The sequence below is a fragment of the Fusarium keratoplasticum genome, chromosome 3 (assembly GCF_025433545.1).
Source record: "Fusarium keratoplasticum isolate Fu6.1 chromosome 3, whole genome shotgun sequence".
In the NCBI taxonomy this organism is placed as follows: domain Eukaryota; kingdom Fungi; phylum Ascomycota; class Sordariomycetes; order Hypocreales; family Nectriaceae; genus Fusarium; species Fusarium keratoplasticum.
The window spans coordinates 5,150,618-5,174,326 of NC_070531.1; the positions used below are offsets into that span (position 1 = coordinate 5,150,618).

Below are 23,709 nucleotides of genomic sequence, written 5' to 3' on the forward strand. Positions count from 1 at the left end.
GGAAGCAAGCCTTGCAGGGTGACACACTCTATGGAAGAGTAGTAGAGAGTATGAACTGGCCTACAACCATGCATTGAAGTAGACATGATTAAAGTTATCAAACTCAATCCAAAAACCTGCTTCCGAGACAGGTTAGACGGACGCCACATCACAGCTGATCAAGCTCAAGACTCTCGAAGCGGCGACGAATCCGTTCACATGGCAGGCTGTGAGAGAAGAAATTGCTTGTTAAACATGGCTGCACATAATTGTGATTGTGCTAAGGTTGAACTATATTGCTGCTATCATTTTGTTGAAAGTCGTGCCCTCTATTCCTCTACCCAACACTCCAATTGACGAAAAGATTGATACCCAATGGCAAACAATTCTTAGCTATGGATGTCCAATTTGTGACGCCTTTGAAGTGCAGCTTAATAGTAGCATCTTCAAGTGCAACCTGAGGCTCGGTTGCTGATGCAGATGTCAATGTTGTTGACTCCACGATAGGCCTCCACGCTGTAATGGTTGAGATCGGCAGCGCTCAGGGCATCTTGGACCAGTTGTTGGGCGAAGTATCCAGTGAAGCCAGCAATTGGTTGAGCCCACGAAAGGCAAGCCCCGCTAGAGCAGACGCTTCTGGGGCTGATGGGAAAGACTGTCCAGGCTAGGTTTCCAAGGTAGCCGGCGAGGACTTGGGCTCCAAAAGTGCTAGCAACGTGCGATGTTGACTTGGTCCAGTTCCACCGAGAACGTGCCTCGAGAATGTCACGCTTCTCGATGTGAGCGCACTGGCTTACATGAGGGAGCATGACCTCATCCAGTTCTCCACAAAGCCATGCAGTGTCCTCGGCCTGCCCGACTTTCAAGTGGCCGGCCATGGTTGCGTTGACAAAGGTGACCAGAATCTTGTTCTCGTTTCCTTCAGCACAAGCAGCGGCATAATCGTGCACAGCTGCAATGGCGAGGGCCTTCTCGGAGCTGATGACACTGAAGTCGTAGTGCGTGGCATCTTGTCCAAATATCTTGGCCGTGACCTTGGACAGGTAAATGTCCTCAAAGTCAGCCGAGGCGGCATTCCGAGCGTGCAGGTCTGTGCTGGTCGTGGGCATGGCATGGGACGCAGGGAACACCTCATACAGAGCCATGCCAATGGCAATGGCAGCTGCAGAGGTAGCCATTCGAGTGAAGCGCGTCTTCATGTTGACAGGCGATGGTTAAGACAAGTTTGAACGAAGGGTGAACGAGTAGTCTCTAGTGATGATGGGTTGAGAGAGTGATGATGATTCAGGATGAGAGTCGAATCTTCAAGGGGACTTTTAGGCCTTTTTATAGTTCATAAACTGTGATATAATTGAGATGTAGACAAAACTCATATAGCTACAAGCATACCTCGGTAGGTGGAAGCAGAGCTCCCCGAAAGGTGTCTCACATGCTACCTTACATAACGGTTGACATTGATCTCGTAATTGTCCTTGATAGGAAAGTAGTATTCTTACGAGCCGCCTTTTTCCATGCTCAGAACAGTCGAGAGCGTCTGCTGCTTAGACAAGGGCTCAGTTGAGAGATATATCTTGCCGAGAGCCGGACGACCCTTGACTCTGTTGCTGCGAAAGGCTCCACATGCCGGCATATCGTCAAATACAATCCTCTAGATGACTTCTTTCCCCAGTTTTCTGGGTGAGGACGGAGACTTTAACCGGCGGCCGCCTGCGGGAGATCCCGTCGATCTAGAACGGTCTATATCGGCAGCTGAAGAAGACAGAAGGGTCCAGGGGCTTGCAACATGGCAACTCTATGCTGGTCACCTACATAATTCTAAGACGGGGGTGTTCATCGACGGAAGTACGGCACGCTCGATTGCAGCTTGTTCGTATTGGCAGTCTAATATTAGCATAGTGCCCTGATAAGCATGGCTCTTCCAAGAAACTGAGAAACGCAGTTGGGGTCCTTGCCTACTCATGTAGGACATCGGAATACCAGTGGAGACAATACGGGCCATACCCAATAGCCCTAGTTTGAGTTCTTCTCTGCAGATAACTTGCAGCTTTACTAACTTGAGGGCACGCGGCATTATTCTCCCTCAATGTGTTCCAGTTATTCGAGCCCAACTGGGCTGCAAACACCCATTGGTATAAATATGCTTGATGAGCTCGTGGTCCCTAAGTCTGGCAGTTGCATGTTCAATCTGTACCTATCTGGGTACGTACCGTCAAGTTACATAAGCCAAGATGTACCGGTTCAGATAAAGTCGAGCTCTCAAGTGTATATTAAGAGGTTACTATTACTTGATGGATGCAACCTGTGTCGACATTGGAAAGGGAAGGCGTGGAATATACTGTACATAAAGCAAAGCTATTGGAGATATTATAAAATACCTTCGGTCTAAAGATACGGTAAAAATAGCATTTTATTGTAAAAAATGGCTAGCTAAACTTCAGCCATTTGTCCTTACAAGTACAGTTCTCCGTATCCATCTCCCTCGCCCCTCTCAGTATCTGCCGTCTGCGCCGACGCGTAGAAGTAACCACCGTTGTTGAACTCGCCTTCAAGAACTGGATACTCAAACTTCCGGTATGCGTCCTTGATCTTCTTGGCGCTGCGTAGAAACTCCTTTTTGGTTTCTTTGTAGTTGCTCGCCGTCAGTTTACCGTCCCGCTTGACAAAATCTCCATTTACAGTGACATGCAGAATATCCCCAACGCTGGCGTGCAGCATCACGGCTGCCACCGGGTCAGTCCATCCCAGGAGAGCCGGAGACTCAGCCGCGTTCCACACGATCAGATCCGCCTTTGCGCCCTTCTTGATGACGCCAAGATCCGCTCGCCGAAGTGCGAGCCCACCAGCACGTGTCGCAAGAGAAAAGGCTTGGACAACACTCATGGGATTGTTCCTGGGAACTTCCAAGTTGTTGAGAACCTTGTCGAAGAAATAATAACGAGCACTCTGTAGCCAGATCCTCGCTTGTGTCAAGATATCCGTCGAGAAGGTGAAGTGAGTGTCAACACCAAGGGCAGCTTGATCCTGGATGAAGTAGGACCAGGGATGCGTGTGACCATAGTGCATCTCAGATTCGGGCGTGATTGACAGGTACTGGTTCGTCTTTCGAAGGAGATTTGCACCACCTGCTGTTATGAAGCTACCATGAGAGAAGACAACCGGGACGGAAGTATTGAGAATGCCCAAGGCGTGGACATCCTCCGGCATATTGGTGATGCCGAAAGGACCCGATAGGGCATGAGTTGTCAGTACCGAGACATTGTACTCTTGAGTGAGACGTGCAATCTCCTTGGCGATAGGAGGGTTTGAGCCAAAGACATCATAGGCAATTCCCAGCTCGACGTTGGTGTCTTTGAGAAGGTCTCCATTTGCGATCTCCACAAAGTTGGGGATTTGGTCTTCCACGGTATAGTTCAGGGGTGTAATGTCATGGAATGCATACGCCCAAAACACACGGGCACCGCTCTCAATCGAGGCATTCACCCCAGCGTACGCCGTTGCATTGGACCATGTATGATGAGCATGGTCAAGTGAAGTTGTGACACCAGCGTTCAGAGCCTCCAGGAGCCCAGAGAGTTGGCCCCAATAAACGTCATCCGCAGTGAAGTGGGTGGAGGCGGCGTACTCCCCATATCTTCCAAAGTACTGAGCGAGGCTAGTGTTTGATCCCAAAGTTTTGAAGGCTGTCTGCCAACCATGTCGATGTGTGTCGATGAAACCGGGGCTGATGATCTGGCCAGTGACATCGATGATCTCGGTATCGTCAGGCAAGGACGAAGGCTTTGACTCTGTGATGCTGGCAATTCGATCGCCGTTTACCAGGAGGTAGCCGTCGCGGGTGATTCGAGGGAGGTTTGTAGAATCATCCCATCCAATGATGGTTGCGCCACTGAAGAGCTTGGAAGTGGACTTGGCAACAGCTCCGGTGAGCACAGCCGCGAAAGCGGACAAGACTGAAGTCTGTCTCATGGCTGGATGTTTATCTCGGCACTTGATAGACCGTTGCAGACAATAGTACGATCATCTCTATCCAGAACACTGCCAGTCTTATAAGTCCAAGGAAATCCGGATCCACGGATATGTCGGAGTTTCTTGTAGTCATAAATGGTCAGACGATCACGGTTCTTCGGATATACTGACTCGCCTACTTTCATTATAGGGACTCTTATCACCGCCTGTGGGTCAAAGAGATCCAGGGTCCCGCATATACAGACTCAAAAGGCGGCATGAAGGTGTATGCTCGTAAGAGAACAACGTTATTTTCTGTTACGTCACAGCTCGGAGAGCGAGCCGAGGTTGGTAAGCTTGTCAGCAAAGACAAATCTAAGCTTAGAAATGCGCTTCTCAAGAACTCCGAATGGAGTCATCATCAATCTTTCGCTGGTCTTCATTGGCCATGGAGTCGTGACTAGTCAAAGGTGTGTCGGCAGTCGGAGATCTCTTCTTGCCGAGGTCGCTCTAGCGGACAAAATCTGCATCATATTGGAGCTCTTGTGTTTACCGAAGGCGCGCCAAGCACGAGATGCTGGCGAGACTAACAACGTGAAAACCATGCATGACAGGAATTCTCGGAAGCCTCGTGGAGGTGCCCAATGAAGCCTCTGTTCGGGATTCCTCGCGTCCGGGTCTGTTGTGAGTAGACATGTCGACCATTCTTACATGCATGGTCTCACATACATGTAGCCAATAAGGAAACATCTTTTGTTTACCAGGGCAAGATTCCTTCTCGACGTTCTGTTGCGTTAGCTCTTAGAATGGGGTCTTCAACGTCTTACGAATCCGGGGTATTCGGTTTATTACAGAGTGCGCTATCCGGGCCATCTGAACTTCCGCATCGTCTAAGCAGACGCGTAAATTCGGCCAGAGGGGCAAGACCGAAAGACCGAAAGACCGAAAGACCGAAAAAAAGGGGAAACGCCAAGACACAAGTATCCATACAAGCAAAAAGAAATTCAACCGACGTGGGCCTGATTCGAACAGACGCCTCCGAAGAGAATAGATTTCTAGTCTATCGCATTAGACCACTCTGCCACCACGCCTTGTGATTGGTTGGTGAGCGAGAAAGAAAATATCGCTCAAGTTTGGAGGTGGATGGGACAGTTGCAGTGGAAAGAGCTGACTGTGATAGAAGAAGTGCTGATTGGGAGGTCTACTCTGACACTGTGAGTCTCGTGACCTATTCAATATGCTCGTGAGGATAGGAATAAGACTGCTTGGCCATTCTTATCGTCCTGTCGTTGCCAGGACTCGTGGCCGGGATCTCATCCGAGCTATAGAATTAAGTAAGGCAACGCATACCTCTAAGAAAATTAAAAGAAATAAAAAAGAAATTTAATATATAAAATTAAAGATATCCTTTATATAACATATGGTAGGATCTTAAATAGCGCGACGAGATTAAAAGAAAAAGGGCAAAAATAAGGTAGGTTTAGGGTAAGTAGCCCATTATAGATGGCAAAAAAACAAGTTGCGGTTTGTGTGGATCGAACACACGACCTTCAGATATCGGATGATTGAAGTTTGACTTCAGTCTGACGCTCTCCCAACTGAGCTAAACCCGCTGCTGGTTGTTGAAGATTCCGTGTTCTTGATCAAGCCTATATTCAACAGCTGGCATGTCCGTTAAACGCATGCTTACCGTTTCATCTCCAACCGAGCACAAGGGCCTCTTCAGCTTCACCCACAGACCTTTAGTCCTACTCTTGGACACCTAGATCCCATGCAGTATACCTTAAATGACTGATAAAGTGAGAAAATTGGCTGGCATTCGTATGAAGTGGTCAATATACGACACAGACAACGCAAGTGTCAACTCTCTTGCCGATTTGTAACCCGTGAGTCCTCTGTTGATTTGACTTCCCGGCTGTATAAACTTCTATCCATATATATACCCTTCCGTCCCAACAAAGTGTGATACTCCAACCCATTTCTTGACTCTCTCCCTCGAATGCAACAATCAACAATCCCTCCATTTCCTCTCACCACTAGTTAATGTTCAGATATTGCAGATAGCCTTGCTCGAGATGACGGACGTCGGGCTCTTCCCACGGATGTTTGCTCTCAGTAGACCGTATGATTTCGACGTGACGGGGACTCCTAGGCTTGATACCATAAGGAAAGGTCTTTGGATGGCTAATTAGGCCGGCTGTCACCTCTACCTCAACATCGATTTCACGGCCCTTCTCGTCCAACGCTTTGCTGATTTCGAAAGTAGCCAGCAGTCGAGAGATTGTGAGGAAAAGGTTGTCGTCTGCGAGGTATCTTCCAGGGCAGATCCTGCGGCCGTAGCCAAAGGCATGGTTTGCCGGGTCTGGTTCGTTTCGTGGCTCCAAGAATCGCTCGGGATCAAAGGCCTCAGGCTTGGGGTAAACAGCTGGGTCGTGCAAGAACCACCAGATTGATGGTAGAAGGAAGCTGCCCTTCGGAATCCGGCAGCCAGAGTGGAACATCTCTTCCTCTGTAACATGAGTCGTGCCCACCGGAACAACGGGAAGCCATCGAAGTGTCTCCTTGATTAAGGCGTTGACATATGGTAGGTTTTCCCTGTCCTCGAATTCAGGCAACCTGTCAGAACCAACAACACGGTCAAGTTCCTCCTGGGCCTTTTGTTGAACATCAGGGAACAGAAGCATGGCGAGTACAAGGCTGCTTAGGGTGGAAACGGTTGTATCAGCACCTCCTCCGTAGATGATGGCAGCACTGTTCTTGATCATCTCCACCTCGCTCTCGGTAGGCTTCCAGTTGTTCTCGGGGTTCTTGCTGTATTCGGTGACAAGTGAAGACACATACGAAGATGTAGGATTCCCATTCGCCATCTGCCGCAACACAAAAGAGTAGGGAATATCTGCGGCCATGCGGACCCTTTCCCTCCACTCTTGTGCAATCTTCTTGAAAGAGGCGCCAGGGAAGCCGGTGGGGAGGTGCTTGAGAAATGGAAAAAGATCGACCGACCAGGTCAAGGGGACCAGAGCATCGGAAAAGTTGCCCATCATGTGTTCAATCAGTGTGACCAGAGGGTCAACCTTGTGAGGTTCAATGGAGTAGCCATACGTGATTCTCAGAATGATGGCACTCGCCTCACTATGAAGCTAAGTCAGTAAGTCGGCTCACGTGCAAGGCTTGGTAGAATTTTGTGGCATTGTCTGAGGCAATGGATAACTTACGTCTTGATATGACTGATGATGTTGGAAGGGTCGTCCAGAACTCGAAGTAGGAAGCGTCGTGACTCGACATCTTGAACATGCCAGAATCTCTCGCAGATGAGTCTGGTGCCCATCTGCTGGTGCATGAACTTGCGGTGAAGTCGGTGAGTCGCGTTGTAGGGAAGACTTGGTGTAAGTACGTCGAAGCCACATAGCTCCCCGGCAAAGTGTTGCTTCGGCCGTGAAGACGTCTTTGTTGACCTCTTCACCATAAGATCCTGCAATACGTCGTGGGAATGGACCAGGATCATGTTTGTTCCGAGTACCGTGACAGAGCTGAGGGGTCCGTAGGTGTCCTTGAACTTGATCCAGTGCTGATACTCCGGCACACCTGGGGGAGGGAGATCAAAAATGTTGCCAACGAGAGGCAAAGGCTTTGGGCCAGGAGGTAGATCGTGCGGGGCCTTCCATCGAACGGACAGGCGCCAGAGGATGACGCCTAAAACAAAAATGAAGACCTGTAGCAAAGCAAGAAACATGATGAAAGGTGATGGTTGTGAATGTCTGGTGGCAACTTGACTTCCGACCCCTGAGGAGATGGGGGAATTAATGGCAAGAAGAATCTCTCAGAAGACTGAACTTTCCATCAAGTCCATGTTGGTTGGTTGTGATATATACCATGCTAGCACCTCTACTGCGCTACTACCCAATAGGCAAGTTTCAAGCTGACCCAAGGGATCCCCAGTTGAGGCGGTCTTGACCCATGCCATATCGAAGATCGACGCCCGGCAATTTTGCGGGGTTGCACGGCAGGGTGTAGACATGTCTTACAACCTTGCGAGTACAAGGCCATTGCTAATCAGAGCTTCTGCCGTAGGCTTCCCGTTGTTCCGAGACAAGGGTGTGACCTGCAGCGAAGCCTGCGGAAAGAGAGCTATGATTGCAGTTGAAACTGATTCATGGCCACGGAGGATGCCAAATAGGACAGGGAGAAGCCAACACCCGTAATGTTTTTGCTAGGACAGGCTATTGAGCTTGACTCATGCTCATTGAGGCCCTCCGGGGAAGACGCTGGGCAATGCCGTAGGAGAATGGGCATGATCGAGCTGCTGTATTCGTCCTGGCCCACCTTTACCGCAGGTGTCACCGAATAGCTACAGGTGCACTGATGATAGCAACTCCACAAAATGCCTCAATTCTTGTGCAGAGTGTCTCAAAAAACTGTGGGTGCTGCACGGAGCATGTGAACGTCAGATATGCCCTTGTTGTCCCGCTTTTGATAGACTTTCGACTGCATTCTTGGCAATATGTTTTAGGTCAAATGAGAACTTTATTCTAGGGTTTTGCTTTTGGGATGGAACTGGTCTTAAAGGAACCTTGACTCATTATCCACCGGGAGGCCATCGGGGGTGGCATTTGCTGGCATTGTAGCTCGTAGAGCAACTGTGGAAGGACTGACAGTTACCACGCCCGTCTTGTGCATCACCTCCTCGGCCGGTGTGCAAGATGTGAACCTCGGCTGAAGTGTCCATTCCAAAGATCCCTCAGACTCACGGCCCGTGTGTTCTGATGCAGACCACCCCACTCCACATGCCGGGATAGACAGGGTAAACTACGAGGCAGTGAGCTGCAAGACCCATATCAGCACTTGGCTGAGACACGCCACGTATTCCGCGTTGGTCCTAATGGCTGCTGTAGCATTGAGGAGGACACTTTGGTGGGGGCATTGACAAGATCCAGCAACAAAACGTCAAGAATTCGGCATCATCTGCGGCGCACTGAGTCAAGAAGCACAAAGAGGTCTCTCGGATCGGCCAAGATCAGCCACGCGTAGAGTCTGCATGTGTAAGGGGGGTAATCAAACTGCGCGTAAGACGTGGGCAGTGCAGCTGGGATGATTGCTTCGGTCCAACAACCACGGCCAGCAAAGGAGCCACTAGTGAGACGAGATCGCCGTTCCGATACCACATGAAAAGCCGATACAGGGTCCAACCTAACTCTGCTGCGTAGCATGAGTGCGAGATGTGATTCATGAAGCGGGAGGGGCGCGGGAGCTAATATAGATTCCGATGCAACCGTACAACGTGACTGATGCGAGCGGGCGCCCCGGCTGCATACCGGTGTGGAGATGATGGACATCAGGGGTCCGAAGAGGATCTGACTACTCCATAGTAGGGGTAATACGAGACGGGACTGGCATGATTGGTATCGTTCCCATGCCGAGAAGCTTTGGACAGCTCCACCGAACCAGTCGTGATCGAGGTGACCTATCACACGCATGGTAAAGTACCTCGATAGATTAGCTCCGCTGTATCTGGCGCGTAATCCTGCCATGGGTTCTGAGAGACACTGAGGGGCTGGTCCGTTTACGCATGGGGAGCAGTGAGGCAGCACGGCAGTAAGACGAACTGCGATTATTATCTGTGCTTGGACTCGATGCGACCCGACGTTGGTTGTCGTGATTGCGATGCGCAATAGTTGTATCAGCTAGGTTCTAGCTCAGTTACAGCATCTGCACAATCCCGGTCATTCCCCTGCCACGGGCTGGCTTTACTAGGCTAATGCTCGTGGCGTCACGACCTAGTGAGTGCAGATGGAGTAGCACGTGTTGGTGAAAGCTGATGCCTCACATGAAGCCAGGAGGGGTTTAGTTTTGACAGAGTGATATCGTGTGAAGTGACGATGCAAGATGTAGCAAAACTGGGACAAAGGATGCAGGCAATCCATAAAAGGAGATTTCTTGCAACGTCTCTCGCAGTTGCCGCCATACTTCGCAATCTCCGATTACCACATCTGCAACCGTTCCAATTCCCTGTCTACGAAGCAGTTGCTACATCTGGACATAACATGGCCTCTCTCTTTATATAGTGCTGGCACTTGGGGTTGTTATCCAAGAGGGCTGTTGAACTATTTACCAATCTTGTCCCAAATGTTGACTTTCGCCTGGACACCAACAGTAGAATGGGTACGATGCTGTGCTTTCCTGCATCTCAAAGATTATTGTATTATTTTACCATATTCTAGACTAATTCTCACAACCTATCTACTATTACTTCCTAGATATTTGCCAATCTTCGACGGTGAGATAACAGGCTAGTCCACTCTCAAGCTTGCCATTGCCCGGGGACCTTGATAACTGGAGGGTAGCTGTAAGTACTTGAGTCCATGTGTTAGACAATTCATGCCCAAGTTTGTAATCACTGGAGAGATAGAGCCCAACCAGGAAGACGGATGGGCTAGGAGTCAGCTTAGGTGCCTGGATTGATCGAACTGTATTGCACAGCCTTAGGAAACCTCGTTCTCCTTCTCGGCAACAGAAGATCTATTGCAGAAATATGTTTGACACCTGAAAAGCCTATTTCGTTATTTTCTCGCTCTAACCTCGACCGCATAGTCATCCGACTGGAAACAGAACGCGGACTTGAACTGAAAGCCGAAGCCTTCCTGCCGACAATTTGATCTCAATTGATGCGAATCTCCGTCTCCAGACAAAGCAAATAGTCGCGATATAATCAAGTCTGGGTCCTGGTTTTATGTACCTTGTTGCCAGAACAGCCCTTTATCAGACGCAACCCAGTCAAAGAGCAAAAAGCTGAGAGCATTCCTCCAAGCATGACGTCAATAAGCGTCGCTTGACTGAGTGCCAGGAGAAGGCCTTCAAGGTTAAACACGCCTACACCATCGGTGTTGGGATAAATACCCTCTGAGCCGGGTACCTTTCGTCGACCAAGGGAGCCTCTGCATCGAAACAGAGCTAGCAACGCCCATGGTAGCCCATGGTAGCGGTCATTTATTCCGTTGTCTGCCATTGCTTGGCTACAGGGCACCGAGAATAGTGTTGCTGGGTAGAGCCTATAGCAGCTGCGAACAGGCAATTCAGCAGCATGAACGAAGCTTTCAGCGGGTACATGAGGGCGGAATTGGGCTTTTGCAAGCTGAGGTCGGATTCATGTCTTTTCTAGGTAGGCATGTGGCGGGCTGATTCGTGAAAGAGTGAGCTGAATCTAAACGAGCAGACTATTGCCATGACTATTGAAGCAGCTCGGCCTTTGTGGTTAGGGTGCTCCTCCTTGCCTCGGTCTCGACCGTGGCCTGCCCAATCACGACTGATGGTGTCCACCGAATAATGTGGCACCATCTATGAGGTCTCATCTTTTAGTTCCGCTGTCAATTGGTATATATGGAATTCCCCCCCAAGTCGAGTGGCTTTTATTCACTTCTCTTAGAGCATCCGGAAATTTGTCTTTGTCTGAAACGGGATGAGAAACAACATACTACTTGCTGTGGCGCTGGCCGCCGTCGGAAGCGATGCTGCTGCCCTATCACCTCCACTCGTCGAGCGTGCGGCATGCAACCGCGATAATTTGTTTCGATGCTTTATCGATCAGAGATATTCCGCGCAAGCCAGCGAGTTCTGCGGCAACCTTTCGCCTTCCACTGTAACGGTTGCCACTATAACTGCCACCGAGTGAGATTCTGCCATACACTTGTGAGCCTAGAGTGATTCACAAACTGACTCTCTACCTAGGACCACAACAGTTCAGACTGAACTCACTGCCGATGCCGCCACCAGTACCGAGATCTTGACTACGACTGTATTCACCGAAACTGTTGCGACGGCAACCACCACCGTGACCTTTGATCCGGATGTCCTGGTCAAGCGTGATGCTTCAGTGAACCCCCCGAAGTGCATGACCAATGGAGTCACCTATCCTGCCAGCCGCATCACATCAGCTTGCTCTTGCATTGATGTCCCTGCGTCAACTGTTAGCGTGACATACGTTGCAGGCACCGAAACAGTTACGGAGGTACGTCGCTTTCAGAAGGTATTGTATGTGCTATGAGGATCGGGCTTACGATAATATATAGACCAGCACCGTCTTCACAACTCCTTCACCAGCCACGATCACGACGTGGACGACAGTCTCTACAGCTGCCGCTGGGATCCAAACTGTCACAGTCGCTCCCACGGGCACAACAAACCTCCTTTCTTTCCAGAACGGCACCATGAACGGCTGGGAGCTGCTTCCCGAGACCTGGCCAGGAGAGATGAGGAAGTATACTATTAATGGAGTAACAGAGTGGTCCTTCAACTTTTTCCCCATGGACAACAGCCTTGCTACGCTGCGGTACCTCCCGCTGGTTTACATGGAGGCTGGTCGCTACCAGGCTGGGTTTACCAGTTATCTATTGACGTTTCCTGCACCAACAGGGCCTTGGGGCCAGTATTTTGCCTTTGACATTGTCAATCCCACAAAGGGCACCAACATCACCGTCACCTTTCCCCCGATCTCACCCAAGAAAATCCTTAACAAGAGATTTGTGACGAGCATCCAGAACACGGTTGACATCCCTGAAAGTGCGGCTGGATATAGCCAAATAACAGTGAGATGGATTGCTACTCCTCAGTGGGCACTTACAGCGTTAAACAACCTTGCCGTCGAGAAGATCGGCTAAGAGGGTGTTTGTTGGGGTTCATGGTTTGATTAGACAATAGATACTAAATACAGTCGCTTTCGAACTTCACGAAGACCTATTGTTGGAACGTCCTGAGTGAAATACTGCATGGATAGCTAAGCGGCAGTCTCCTAGGCTGATCAGCTGGCGTTCAATTGACCGCGAGTTAATATCGCCACGTCCCACGTCCTCCCCCAACGTTGCAAAGTACATGAACAAGCAGCACTCCATTTCGAACAGAGTCAGATGCTTTCTGCAAGCCTTGATAACTGCGCCGCAGTCGCAAGGCGTTTTCTCATATGCAAACGTTTCAGATAAGGAGAGCCCTACCAGGCTGGGGTGGTGAGAGATTTCTGGGGTTTGATACGTGCATTTTCTTGATCCCCGGGAGATGTAACGTCGCTAAGAGATTTGCCAAGGCATGGGCCAACCAGCATCGTTGGGCCATGGTCATTCGCAAGCTCATCGGGTGATGATCACATCCAAGGCACATCGAGCAGTCGCCAATGCCAAGACCAGCTGAAAACCGTTGGCCCTTATTAATTAACGATTGCCTGGGCTAAATATTTTTCGCATTCGGAATTCGGCATCCCTCGGCGTAGAATCATCAGCATCATGGACAAGAGCGACAGCACCGATAGCGATCTCGCCAACTCGCACTGCACCGACTCGGCGCTGGAATGGGCTATGATCATCATCACCATCATCGCCATCAACGTGACCTGGTGGTTGCTTGAACTTCCGTTGCTGTGGACCCATGGCGCACAGATGTACCTGAACTCTGTCATGTGGCAGTGCTTTCGTTCCTATATGCCATGCTGCGCCGCCATGTACGCCCTCAGTTACGCCAGGACAACACAGGAAGAGCCATATATATACTATATTGGCCCGTTTTACGATGTCTTGAACGCTTCGAACCAGGACCAGAGCCCGAGCCCGAGTCAGAGTCAGAGTCAGAGTCACGACATGACGGGGAGAGGAGAGAACGAACCGGGGTCTCGAGAGGTGCAACCTCCAACCACTCGCGGCTTAAGCAGGTTTCAGCTCATCAAGTCCATCTTGATTGACTCGCTCTCGATTGTGGCCACAGGTCTTACCGTCAACACCGCGGTGCATCTTCCCGTCGGCAACACGTCGGGCGTTACCGTATCAACTTGGGTGTATCCCTCCCTTCCAGTCGCAGTGATTGGTCTCTGGCTGCTTGTTTGTGGTACGTGGATTCGCTGGAGCCGCAGATGGACCATATGGCTCGGCATGCTGGTTGTCATCGCGGTCGGCGCTGCGCTCATCACCCCCGTTGCTGTGCTGTCCCCTGCCGGGAAGAAGAACAAAATCTGGGGCGCAGCCATTTTCGCTTACGTTCTCGTGGGTCTCCCTCTTCTGGCGAGTCGAAGTTCTGCGCTTACTGCATTTCCCGCTGTGGCCATTGGACTTGCGGGCCGTGTTGGTGGTGTTGGTGTTGGTGCGATATCAAAGGCAGCATATTTTCCGTATTGCCAACTACAGCACAAAGCGTTTGGTGTCATCTACCTCGCCGTGGGTGTACTGGGGGGATTGCTCGCAGTCGTGGCATGGTTCCGGTACATTTGGCGGCTAGATCCTACGACAAACCCGAGAAACAAGAGGATAGGGAATTTCACGGTCTATGCCATGGGCGAAAAACGTTGGGGAGCTGGCAGAAGAGGAAGGGATCAGTATGCTGCTCCGTTTCCAGATAGGGATGGCGAGGGCTATTATTATCAGCAAGTGAGTAGGGCACGATGATAGTTCTCATGCGAGCAGTGCTGAATTTCTTTAGTCGCGGGTTACACGAGCCTACTGATGGTTATGAATGTGATTATGGACTGGGATACAAGGGCATGAAAGCTTTATCGAGGCGAGAGTCAACAGAGGACCATCAGAGCGAAAACCAAGAACACCCTAGGTAATAAGCTGGTATGCATTCAACAGAGCGCGTACACACTGATGTGGCTGCAAAAACGGAACAGTTTCGTGCTGGCGGGTTTCTGACTAGCATAATAGGGGCATGTTTCGGGCACGCCGCTGAATCGTTCACGGGGCTTGCTCCCTATGCAGCTTGACAACCTGTCACATGTTCCCGACAACCGGTTCGTCGGGAGATCAACTAATTCTTAGCCCCCAATCGGGATATTTGCTTCAGTTTGTTTGAATGTGCAACCCTGCGACGATCCTCAAACGTTAGCGCTAGTTGGCGCCCATCCAACGTTAGACGATCATGAAACGCGGTTTGGTCGGGGTTTGGACTAAAATAGAACGAAACAGGCTCGAAGATCATGAAGCAGAGCCCCTTTTGCAAGCAGTTATGAATGACATGTGGTGTAACCGGAAGGCCGACATCCGTAACGTGAATGCCTTGGAGCATGTGTGAGGATGTATCGATTAGCGCTCGTCTGCGGCCTCGAGTCGGCCGACGAGTATGAGACTTAAGGGATTTCGACAACAAATGCGATTCTCTAATGAACTATTTAAGGGATCGAGTCGCCAGTCTACCTCACATCTCTTAGACACATCAACACATCAACGCACAAAGACCTCACCTCACAACAAGACTACTCTCAACACAACCACTTTCAACATCAAGTTCAAAACCGTACACAATGGTTCAACTCGCTATTTCACTCACCTTTGCCCGTATGGAAAGACTCCCTCCCATTGTTGCCTCCGCTCTGACAGAAACCTAGTTTTCGCCAGCGTCCTGGCACTTCCCAACCCACTTGCCCTCCCGGCAGACCCCGCGGGGGATAAGAACGTCGGGAATGGTCAAGGCCTTCAGTTCATCACGGGGGCGTGCCTCAGCGATGCCGATTGCGCAAGTGAATGTTGTGCGACCCTCAACGGAAGCGGCGTCTGCTCAGCAAAGGCGGCGGCCAACGAGCAAGGCAAGCAGGGATGCGGATTCGGCGGCAACGGCGAACAGGAAGCGGTCGTCTCTACAGAACCTGCTGGCCAGGCTACGTCAACTGCAGCAGCCCAAGCGCCTGCCAACACCGGGGTCAACAGCGATGCCCCAGGTGCTGAGAATGTGGGCAAGGGAAACGGCCAGCAGTTTATCACAGGCCAGTGCCTCTCTGACGCTGACTGTGCATCTAAATGCTGCGCAGGAAAGGCTGGAAGCTCGAACGGTGCATGCTCAGCTATTGCAGTGGCGAATGAGAATGGAAAGACAGGCTGTGGGTTCGTCCAAGCCTAGAAAGGGAGTTTCGGCGATGGGCTATGTTCATGGCGATATGGAAAGATGATATTGTACCAATATGTGTAAAAAATAGTTTGGCCGTCAATATGTTTGAATGAGGATGTTCGAGGGCTGTGCCTACGAAAGAAACACCATGCCGAGCGGTTGATTCTTTTCATGTCCGTTGGTTCGCAGGATGATTTTTGGGGGGCAGTCTTTGATTCTTTCCTGGGGGTTCCTTTGAAGCTACGACATTCGACTACGGACTGCAACTTGATCACTAAAGACTGAAGACTGTACCAAGAGATGTGGTGCTGCATGGGATAATTCTGATCGGTGGAACAATTTCAACATACTGTCCCTTAGCCCGCTGATGGGCGACGGGTTTGGCACCCAGGGCAATCGTGCCGCTCATGTGCCGCTGATATTTCCTTGCCCTAAATTGATACATGAAGCGCAGACTTAGGATCCGTATTAATGGCGATCAGACGTATGCAGACCTAGATTGCTTGTGCATTCCACGGGATAGCAGGTTGAATGCTCATTCTCCTAGGTCCAGTGACAACGCAGTTACTCCTCACCGAGCAACCGCAACACTATGACGCCGCCTACTTGCCTAGGAACACCAAATTAGCCACGTTCATGATTGCCATGAAGAGCCAGATCAAGACGGCGAGAATCGCCGTGTACCACGAGTTAGTCATCTTGGTGCCCTCGTGTTCGAGCTCAGCTCCCTCGCCAACTACCCGGTCCAACGCTGTCTCATCATCCCTGTCTGCCGTACGCCAGCGCGCCCTGCCGGTGTGAACCGTCATGTATTTATCACGGCAGGTGAAATAAATGAGCGGCGCAGTAACGAACGGCAGGATGATGCTCAGAGCCACCTGCGAACCATTAAGCGCTGCGTTGAGCCCAGAGCGGCCCACAGCTCCCGCGATTATGATGCTTGGAGTGATGCTGATGCTGCGGGTCACAAGGCGGCGCAGCCATGGCTTGATCTTCCAGTTCAGGGCGCCCTCACTGACCATTTGTCCAGCAATGGTGCAAACAATTCCAGCCGAGACTCCCGAGAGCAGTAGTGCTAGGGCGAAAATGGTGCCTGCCGCAGGCGAGATAGACTTGGACAGTAGATCATGAATGCCAAAGATATCGGCTTCGAGAGCATCTGGATTGTTGTAAAGCGAGGCGCCGGCGACAATAAGAATGGCGGAGTTGACAAAAAGCGCAAATGTGAAGAGAGAGGTGGCCAGGTCAATGATGGAAATCTTGAGCGAGTGCTTGATTGCGCTCTCAGAGGGGACGTAGTAGCCTTTATCGATGCCTTCATCAAGAATCGATGATCCTGAGGTAAGTTGGCGAGGTAACAGACCGCTTCGCTCATCGTATTCGCGTAGGCGAGGTTGAACGATGCCTGATCCTAGATATAAGCTGTGAGGCATGACTGTCGCACCGAGAATACCGCAAGCCTGGTAGATACTGGCGGGACGTTAGAAGGAGGGTAAAACCGAGGAGTAAGGATCCGGAACCCACGCTTCAGACTCAATGAGTGAGCTAGATGGTAGATAGCCCCTGAACACTTCTCTTGGGGAGGTGTCACGGATCAGAGACAGCTGAATGCAAAAGCAAACGACGACGCCCAGAACCAAGCAAACGATGAACATTTCAAAATACCGTAGACCTTTCATGGACTCATGTGGACGATAGAAGAAGAGAATGACCATAACATCGATGATGGAAATGGCACATCCCACCACCAGTGGTACTTGAGGGATGAGAAGGTTCAATGCAATGGCAAATCCAATCACCTAGTTTGTCAGCACCCGTCGACGCAAAAGATAGAAACAGGGGATCAATCGATGACCTACCTCTGCTATGTCCGTGGCAATGATGGCAGCCTCGGCAAAGACGTACAGTATGTAGTTGAGCCATCGAGGGAGAAACGCACGACAAGCCTCGGCGAGATTGAGGCCGCTGACTGTACCGAGCTTAATGGCCAGGCTCTGCAAGAAAATAGCAAACAGATTGGAGAGGAGGACAATGAACAAGAGGCGGAAGCGATACGAGGCTCCCGCGGCGATGTCGGTAGAGTAATTGCCAGGATCAACTGGGAGCACACATGTAAGTCAGGTGAAGGGAAAATGCCCGCAGGATGACAATGTCCAACATACTGTAGGCAACCGAAATCATGAAACCTGGCCCAACGAATGAGCCAACGGTGATGAGCATCTTCTTGAGACGCTGCAGCGGCGTGCCGCGGTCGGCGTCATCACCAGCCGGAGCCGGTGGGGGGTGGGCGGGTGCGGGCATCCGCAGACCGCCGTCGGGTGGCTGGCCACGGTCGATTGACCGATAGGCCAGCCGATACGTGGCCTTGGCACGGCCGGCGTTCTCGATAGGAGCGTCGCTGGCTATCTGTCCTGGAACATTGGAGGCCGCGTCTGGCAGTGCCTGAGAGTCATCTTGAAGCACGGCCCGACTGTTGACGAGCCCATTGAAGTCCTCGTTCGTGGTGAGGTCACTGGAGTTTGGATTGGGGCTCTGGTTGTAACCGTTATCACCCTTGAGGGGCTCATCAGTGTGAGATGTCTTATTCATGGCGTCAGTCACGTTTGGTCGACGATTGAAGCTGTTTGAACAGAAACCGCTGTGTTGTGTCGCGTGGGACACGCCGCTTTATCAACGGCAATAAGAAGGGTAGCCGGATACGCCATTCCGGGGTCGGCATGTTCCATGTCGCTCGTACAACGTCCCCGCACAATGATCCGTTGACGCGAGCTTTCCCGAAGACGAAGCTTCTTTTACAAGGGCTTAGTATATGGACCATCTAGAACCGTGCACTGCTCATTGAGCTCAGGCACGCCGTCTGACAACCAGTCATGGTGGACGGCATGCACCCATTTGTAGAGACGGGTGTGCTGGGTAAGCATTCCTTTTGTATTATGCTCGTGACTGATGTGGTCTTATTGTCAGCTTTGTCGACGCCGCCTGGTGATAAGTACTCCGTACAGGGTGACGATATGGTTTCCACCACAGCTTACAGGTAACAAGCCCTAACAGATAGCGTTGACGCGGCGTACCATAAGAGGCAACTTGATAGGCTGAAGGTCAGAGAGTCTCTGCAAGGGCCCCGGAACGAACGGCACTTCCGGCACCTGGACATCGTCGGGGCCCATCCAATCCGTGGACGCTAGACCGTCTTGAACTTACGAGAAGATCACAAGTCCCGAGACGCTCACGGGCCCCATTCGTCGGGTCTTTTAGGGATTTTGTTTGCAGACCAAGGCAAGCTGAAGGAAGCGGAGGTGATGCAAAATTGAGCGCTAGAAAGGTTCGAGAAGGCATCTGGCATATTCATCCCAAGGCGCGTAAATGAAGTGTTTGAGCAACCTGCGACTTTTGTCAAGACCCACACCGTGCGACTTGAGTGCGATAACCCACTCATTCATACGCGTTCATTGGCTCGCCAAGCGCTACTCCATGATTGGCTAGGACGGTTTTTCGACCCCCTGAAGTTTCAGGGGACTTTCAGGGGACTTTCAGGGGACAATAGCGTTGCGAGAATTCTCGCTTTGACGTGGGAGATGGAGTTTCTGTCACCACTTGAAATCGCGTTGAGTTGCGTTGACGCGGTAAAATACCTGCTCCTGAATGTGATAGTTGGTCAGCAGTATTTATTTCTGGGAAGATTACATCTATTAATATTCAATCTCGGGACTGGAGATGGCGTCCCCCAGAGAGGTTAAACCTCTGCCTACCCGCAAACATTACCTTGCTGTCTTTTCAACAGCCTTGGTGATAGCTGAGGGCCTTGTGGATTAACTCTACCCCGGTTGGCAACTCTATGATGTAATATGACTCAAGGGGAGTTTTCATCTTCCTCCTCACATAGGGCCAGGGTATCTGTAAGTAACTTCTGCACTGGTGGTAGTTTGCCCACGCACCATGCTCTGGGGTACTACCTTTAGAAACACTTTCTGCCAACTTGAGCTGCTGAAAGCCCCGTTGCTTGAGTCTTCTCTTGGGTTTTGATACAGTTTCAAAGTGGATCTGAAGCAATACTCCTTCACTATGTTCCTGATTACACAGACATCAGGCCACTGGAGAAACTCATAAACTTGCCCCCCCAACAATCAGTCACATACGACCATACCTACTAGAAAATACGGGATCCCGTCTGCTCTCCCAGAGTCAAGCTAGTAAGGGGCGGATTAGTAGTTAGGTCGGTGACGACTAGCGAATACCCGCTGTTGTATGTGTGATCTTTTTGCTCTATTCTTTTGCTTCCTCCCTGGTATGGTTGGGGGAAAACTGTGATGGTACCAGCCTTTGGTTCCATTATCGTGATACTTAGACTATATTCAGCTTCGGTGAGTACTAAGTTTTGTTATCCTCAAAGACTACAGAGAGGCCATCAGCCGCGACGCCACAGCGCAGAAGTATCAATACAAGCCAGTATTTAAACCCAATGGCAAAGTACGTCGTAAGATCTTGGGGAGAAAGAGATATCTTATCTTTGGTGGAGATGGGTGAGACTGGCAAATTCAATTACCTGCCTCCTAAAAGACTACGATTCTATCACTAGCATAGTCCCTACAGTTGAAACTGTTTCCAATTGTCGCGCCCGCCTTGAAAAAGCGGGCAGTGCCACTCGCCGGAAGACGGACTGCAGTAAAAGGTCTTCCTGCATGAAGGACACCTGTATTTCTTGACGTCGGGGGCTTGTCTGGCGCGTAAGAATGGCACCAAGTCAGCCGCGAAATCGTTTGTGGTCCGCAGCACCTCGCAGAAGTAACCCTTGCCCAAAAGGTCATCAATATGCTGGCTGGAAGTCTCGATAATGAGGTCTCGGAGCCCCCGGTCTTCCAAGGGTGAAGTGGTGTAGGCCACAGTTATGGCAAGTGGGAAGTCATCCATTGGCCAACCAATATCAAGGGCCGCGCCAAATCTCTTTGTGGCATGTTCTTTAAGGGAATCTATATCGTATTTGTCGGCGATCTGGTAGATTTGGGCCTCAAAGACCATGGACGAAGTACCGTTGACATTGGTGTAGTCAAAGTTGTACATGAAGTGCAACATGGCCTCAACAACACCAACATCGAAGTCCTGGATGTTGATCACCTGTTCGGAGCTTTCCTAGAAAATGATTTAGCATTTGACAAGGATTAGTTCTCCATAAAACAGATCAATACCTTCCATGGGCCGTTCAGTTGCTTGGAGAAATATTTGGAGTGGGCGCACAGAATCAGTCGATGGACCTTGAAGGTCTGCCCATCACAGGTGACAGAAAGATCCGAGAGAGTGTCTTGGTTGAAATAACTATTAAAGAGGTGAGTCAATTCTGAGGGGATCTTTGTAGCGTGACATATCCTTTCAACGATGATCGAAAACGGTCGAACGGTTCAGATGCCATGATGAGTGGCGCTGAGATCTCAGAACAGAACGGCAGGTCTTTCTTGAGATTCAGTATCGAGTGTAGTGAAAAGAGAGAAGAAAATAGGTAAGTCGATCGGTGTTGGTCGGCCTCCCGCATATTGGGTCAAGAACAGTGACGTCACACTAAGCCATCTGTTCCGGAGAACGGAACTAATGATATGAGGCAAATTAAGGATTCTGTATGAGCCGTCTAGAGGCTAGCTACCCCGGGCAAGAGGGAAGAGTGTTGACGCGACTCCCCAGAGACATGGTGTTTTGCCTCATATGGGTGGCCTGCAGATTGGCAAAGGTGTGTCCAGCTATCACATCTCGCATCGCTATTATGAAGGACCTTCACAGCAAGTGAAACATGGATGTTGTTGTGGAACGCGGGGAAGATAAATTAACCTTGATATAGAGATGTGGATTTAGAGGGCAGCTGTAAAACCTCACCCTGCCTTTCATCCATGCCACTCTTGCATTAGGATAAACATCTCGACGATAGAGGAATGAAAGGCTCTGTATATCAACTGACCTTATGCGTACATTTGGTTACTAGAGTATTATGGTCAGTGCTCGTTCTCGTTCTTTTCGTATGTGTCCTTCAGTTGAAAACAGAGGAGAGCCATCAACCGACAACGATTTACTCAAAGGCGTTGACAATGAGGGCCCAAATGATTGTCTACATATTGGATATAAATAAGGTCTTAAAAAACCCAACTGCGCAGTTCTAATAGTAGTAGGCAATAAGACAGGAGAATATTAGAGACAGAGGAACAGTGAATAGATATGAACAGATGGAATAGGAAATGATCTTACATGATTCTTTCTAGAATTGGTCGTGAAGATTGACAAGTGTTGGAATTAACTCAAGTCGTATCTCTTTGAGTGCGCGAAGGCTCCCAACGCGTACCGGACCCACTTTTTCTCACGTAATGACGAGGGTACGGGCGGGGTACGGGAAGGTCTCTCAGAAAGGAATTACAGCCAAAACACCATAGAAATCATTTTGAAGAGACCTATGACTTCTCAATCAATTCCCGGCGAGGCACTTAACGCCTCTGATTCAAGTAGCTATATCACAGAGGAAAATAGCCGCCGCGAGCAGCCCAACGATATCACGTGCCGGCCGGTCTTCAGCCCGGCCACAACCTGCGGGGGCTTACTTCCTTCCAATGGAGATGCCTTCACGCGACTTTGAGGTCAAGCCACTGCCCCATACGCCCCCTACAGCTCTTCCAGCTCTTCCTACCTTATTCCTTAGTTAAAAGATGGGTCCAATATACCAATAGCTGGGTTGCAAGCCTGCTCCGAGACCGTCAGTTACGCCCGGCAGCCCGGCTTAGAGGCTGGCATGACACCTCCGTCGCCGAGGTATACGTATGGCTTGCTATCCTGATTTACATAGGAATTCACAAGGAACCAAGGCTCCGCGCCCATTGGGAGACTTCTCATCGGGGGCATCAAGGCCCTGACCACTCGATTATTCGATATATGACGTTCGACAGGTTCCAGCTTCTTCAACGGCACCTACGAGTCTTCAACCCGTTCAACCTCGCCGATACAGGCCTTCCGAAGGTCTTCAAGGCCGTGGATGACTGGTCTGAGCACCTACAAGCGGCGTCTCTCGAGCTATGGAGCCCGGGCACGAATATCGCTGTGGATGAGTGTATGACCCGCTTCACAGGGAGGTCATACGAGACAACGAAGGTCCCAAATAAACCCACGCCCCTCGGCTTTAAGACCTGGGTTGTGGCCCAGAAGGGCTTCTTCCTACGGTGGATTTGGCACCAGCCGAAGAAGAGATACGGACCTGTTGGTCTCCCCAAAGAAGCCGCGCCGGCAGCCAAGGAAGAAGAGTCAGTTTTCTCGTCAACTACGCATTCAGAGACGAAAGGACCTATATACGCCTCTCAATCCGACTCAAAGCGTAGTCGTTGCCCTAGTCAATAAGCTGCCAAAAGCCAGATATCACGTCTTCATCGATAACCTCTTCTCATCGGCGAATCTCTTCACACATCTTCGACGGCTAGGTCACGGGGCCACAGGCACAGCCCGCCGCAACTGTGGTATCTTCAAGCCCTTCGTACAGCTCAAAGTCGATGACACTGCCGGCCGTAACCTTCTTCGGTTTGGCGAGCTTCGAATGGCCCCAACAGTTGATCACAAGGCAAGGAATTCAGACAGATTTAGCTGTATTTCCCTTACTAATTTGTCCCTTGGCTTGGCAGGTCAACCAAATCGCGTGGAAGGATAACGCCCTCGTGCTCTTCCTGACTTCTGTATTCAAGGGCGATGAACGCGTCAACCGGAAGAGGAAGAGGCCAAATACAATGGAAGCCCGGGCATGGCCGATACAGCGTTTTTTTTTTTGGTAAGGAAGCTGTGAAGCAATTCGAGATTCCTTCTATTGCTGCTACTTACAACGACGAAATGAATCATGTGGACCGAGGAGACCAACTGAGGGCATCGCTAGGCTATGATCACCGCGTTCGTCGGGGCCCTTGGCAGGCTCTAGCCTGGACCTTC

The 23,709-nt window shown here is 50.5% G+C and overlaps 8 protein-coding genes across 8 annotated transcripts; 3 read left to right on the forward strand and 5 right to left on the reverse strand.

The window, feature by feature from the left end:
* Nucleotides 1-425: 425 nt before the first annotated feature.
* NCS57_00488900 (uncharacterized protein) lies at nucleotides 426-1,178 on the reverse strand (the record flags this gene model as incomplete). The annotated part of the gene is made up of 1 exon (XM_053054834.1): nucleotides 426-1,178. One exon carries the CDS (start codon nucleotides 1,176-1,178, stop codon nucleotides 426-428), a length of 753 nt encoding a protein of 250 aa, XP_052916994.1.
* A 1,249-nt stretch (nucleotides 1,179-2,427) lies between these two features.
* On the reverse strand, nucleotides 2,428-3,945 carry NCS57_00489000 (Amidohydro-rel domain-containing protein; the record flags this gene model as incomplete). Its single annotated transcript, XM_053054835.1, has 1 exon — nucleotides 2,428-3,945. The coding sequence occupies one exon, from the start codon at nucleotides 3,943-3,945 to the stop codon at nucleotides 2,428-2,430; it is 1,518 nt and encodes a 505-aa protein (XP_052916995.1).
* A 2,015-nt stretch (nucleotides 3,946-5,960) lies between these two features.
* On the reverse strand, nucleotides 5,961-7,657 carry NCS57_00489100 (uncharacterized protein; the record flags this gene model as incomplete). Its single annotated transcript, XM_053054836.1, has 2 exons — nucleotides 5,961-7,056; nucleotides 7,140-7,657. 2 exons carry the CDS (start codon nucleotides 7,655-7,657, stop codon nucleotides 5,961-5,963), a joined length of 1,614 nt encoding a protein of 537 aa, XP_052916996.1.
* Nucleotides 7,658-11,377: 3,720 nt separating this feature from the next.
* NCS57_00489200 (uncharacterized protein) lies at nucleotides 11,378-12,575 on the forward strand (the record flags this gene model as incomplete). The annotated part of the gene is made up of 3 exons (XM_053054837.1): nucleotides 11,378-11,586; nucleotides 11,647-11,926; nucleotides 11,988-12,575. The coding sequence occupies 3 exons, from the start codon at nucleotides 11,378-11,380 to the stop codon at nucleotides 12,573-12,575; spliced, it is 1,077 nt and encodes a 358-aa protein (XP_052916997.1).
* Nucleotides 12,576-13,190: 615 nt separating this feature from the next.
* NCS57_00489300 (uncharacterized protein) lies at nucleotides 13,191-14,397 on the forward strand (the record flags this gene model as incomplete). The annotated part of the gene is made up of 2 exons (XM_053054838.1): nucleotides 13,191-14,321; nucleotides 14,374-14,397. The coding sequence occupies 2 exons, from the start codon at nucleotides 13,191-13,193 to the stop codon at nucleotides 14,395-14,397; spliced, it is 1,155 nt and encodes a 384-aa protein (XP_052916998.1).
* Nucleotides 14,398-15,193: 796 nt separating this feature from the next.
* On the forward strand, nucleotides 15,194-15,786 carry NCS57_00489400 (uncharacterized protein; the record flags this gene model as incomplete). The annotated part of the gene is made up of 2 exons (XM_053054839.1): nucleotides 15,194-15,227; nucleotides 15,278-15,786. 2 exons carry the CDS (start codon nucleotides 15,194-15,196, stop codon nucleotides 15,784-15,786), a joined length of 543 nt encoding a protein of 180 aa, XP_052916999.1.
* Nucleotides 15,787-16,376: 590 nt separating this feature from the next.
* On the reverse strand, nucleotides 16,377-18,378 carry NCS57_00489500 (uncharacterized protein; the record flags this gene model as incomplete). Its single annotated transcript, XM_053054840.1, has 4 exons — nucleotides 17,937-18,378; nucleotides 17,634-17,872; nucleotides 17,299-17,573; nucleotides 16,377-17,244 (listed from the first exon to the last, which is right to left on the reverse strand). The coding sequence occupies exons 1-4, from the start codon at nucleotides 18,361-18,363 to the stop codon at nucleotides 16,377-16,379; spliced, it is 1,809 nt and encodes a 602-aa protein (XP_052917000.1). The 5' UTR covers nucleotides 18,364-18,378.
* A 1,980-nt stretch (nucleotides 18,379-20,358) lies between these two features.
* Nucleotides 20,359-21,178, reverse strand: NCS57_00489600 (BTB domain-containing protein; the record flags this gene model as incomplete). The annotated part of the gene is made up of 3 exons (XM_053054841.1): nucleotides 20,359-20,901; nucleotides 20,958-21,084; nucleotides 21,165-21,178. The coding sequence occupies 3 exons, from the start codon at nucleotides 21,176-21,178 to the stop codon at nucleotides 20,359-20,361; spliced, it is 684 nt and encodes a 227-aa protein (XP_052917001.1).
* Between the last annotated feature and the right edge of the window lie 2,531 nt (nucleotides 21,179-23,709).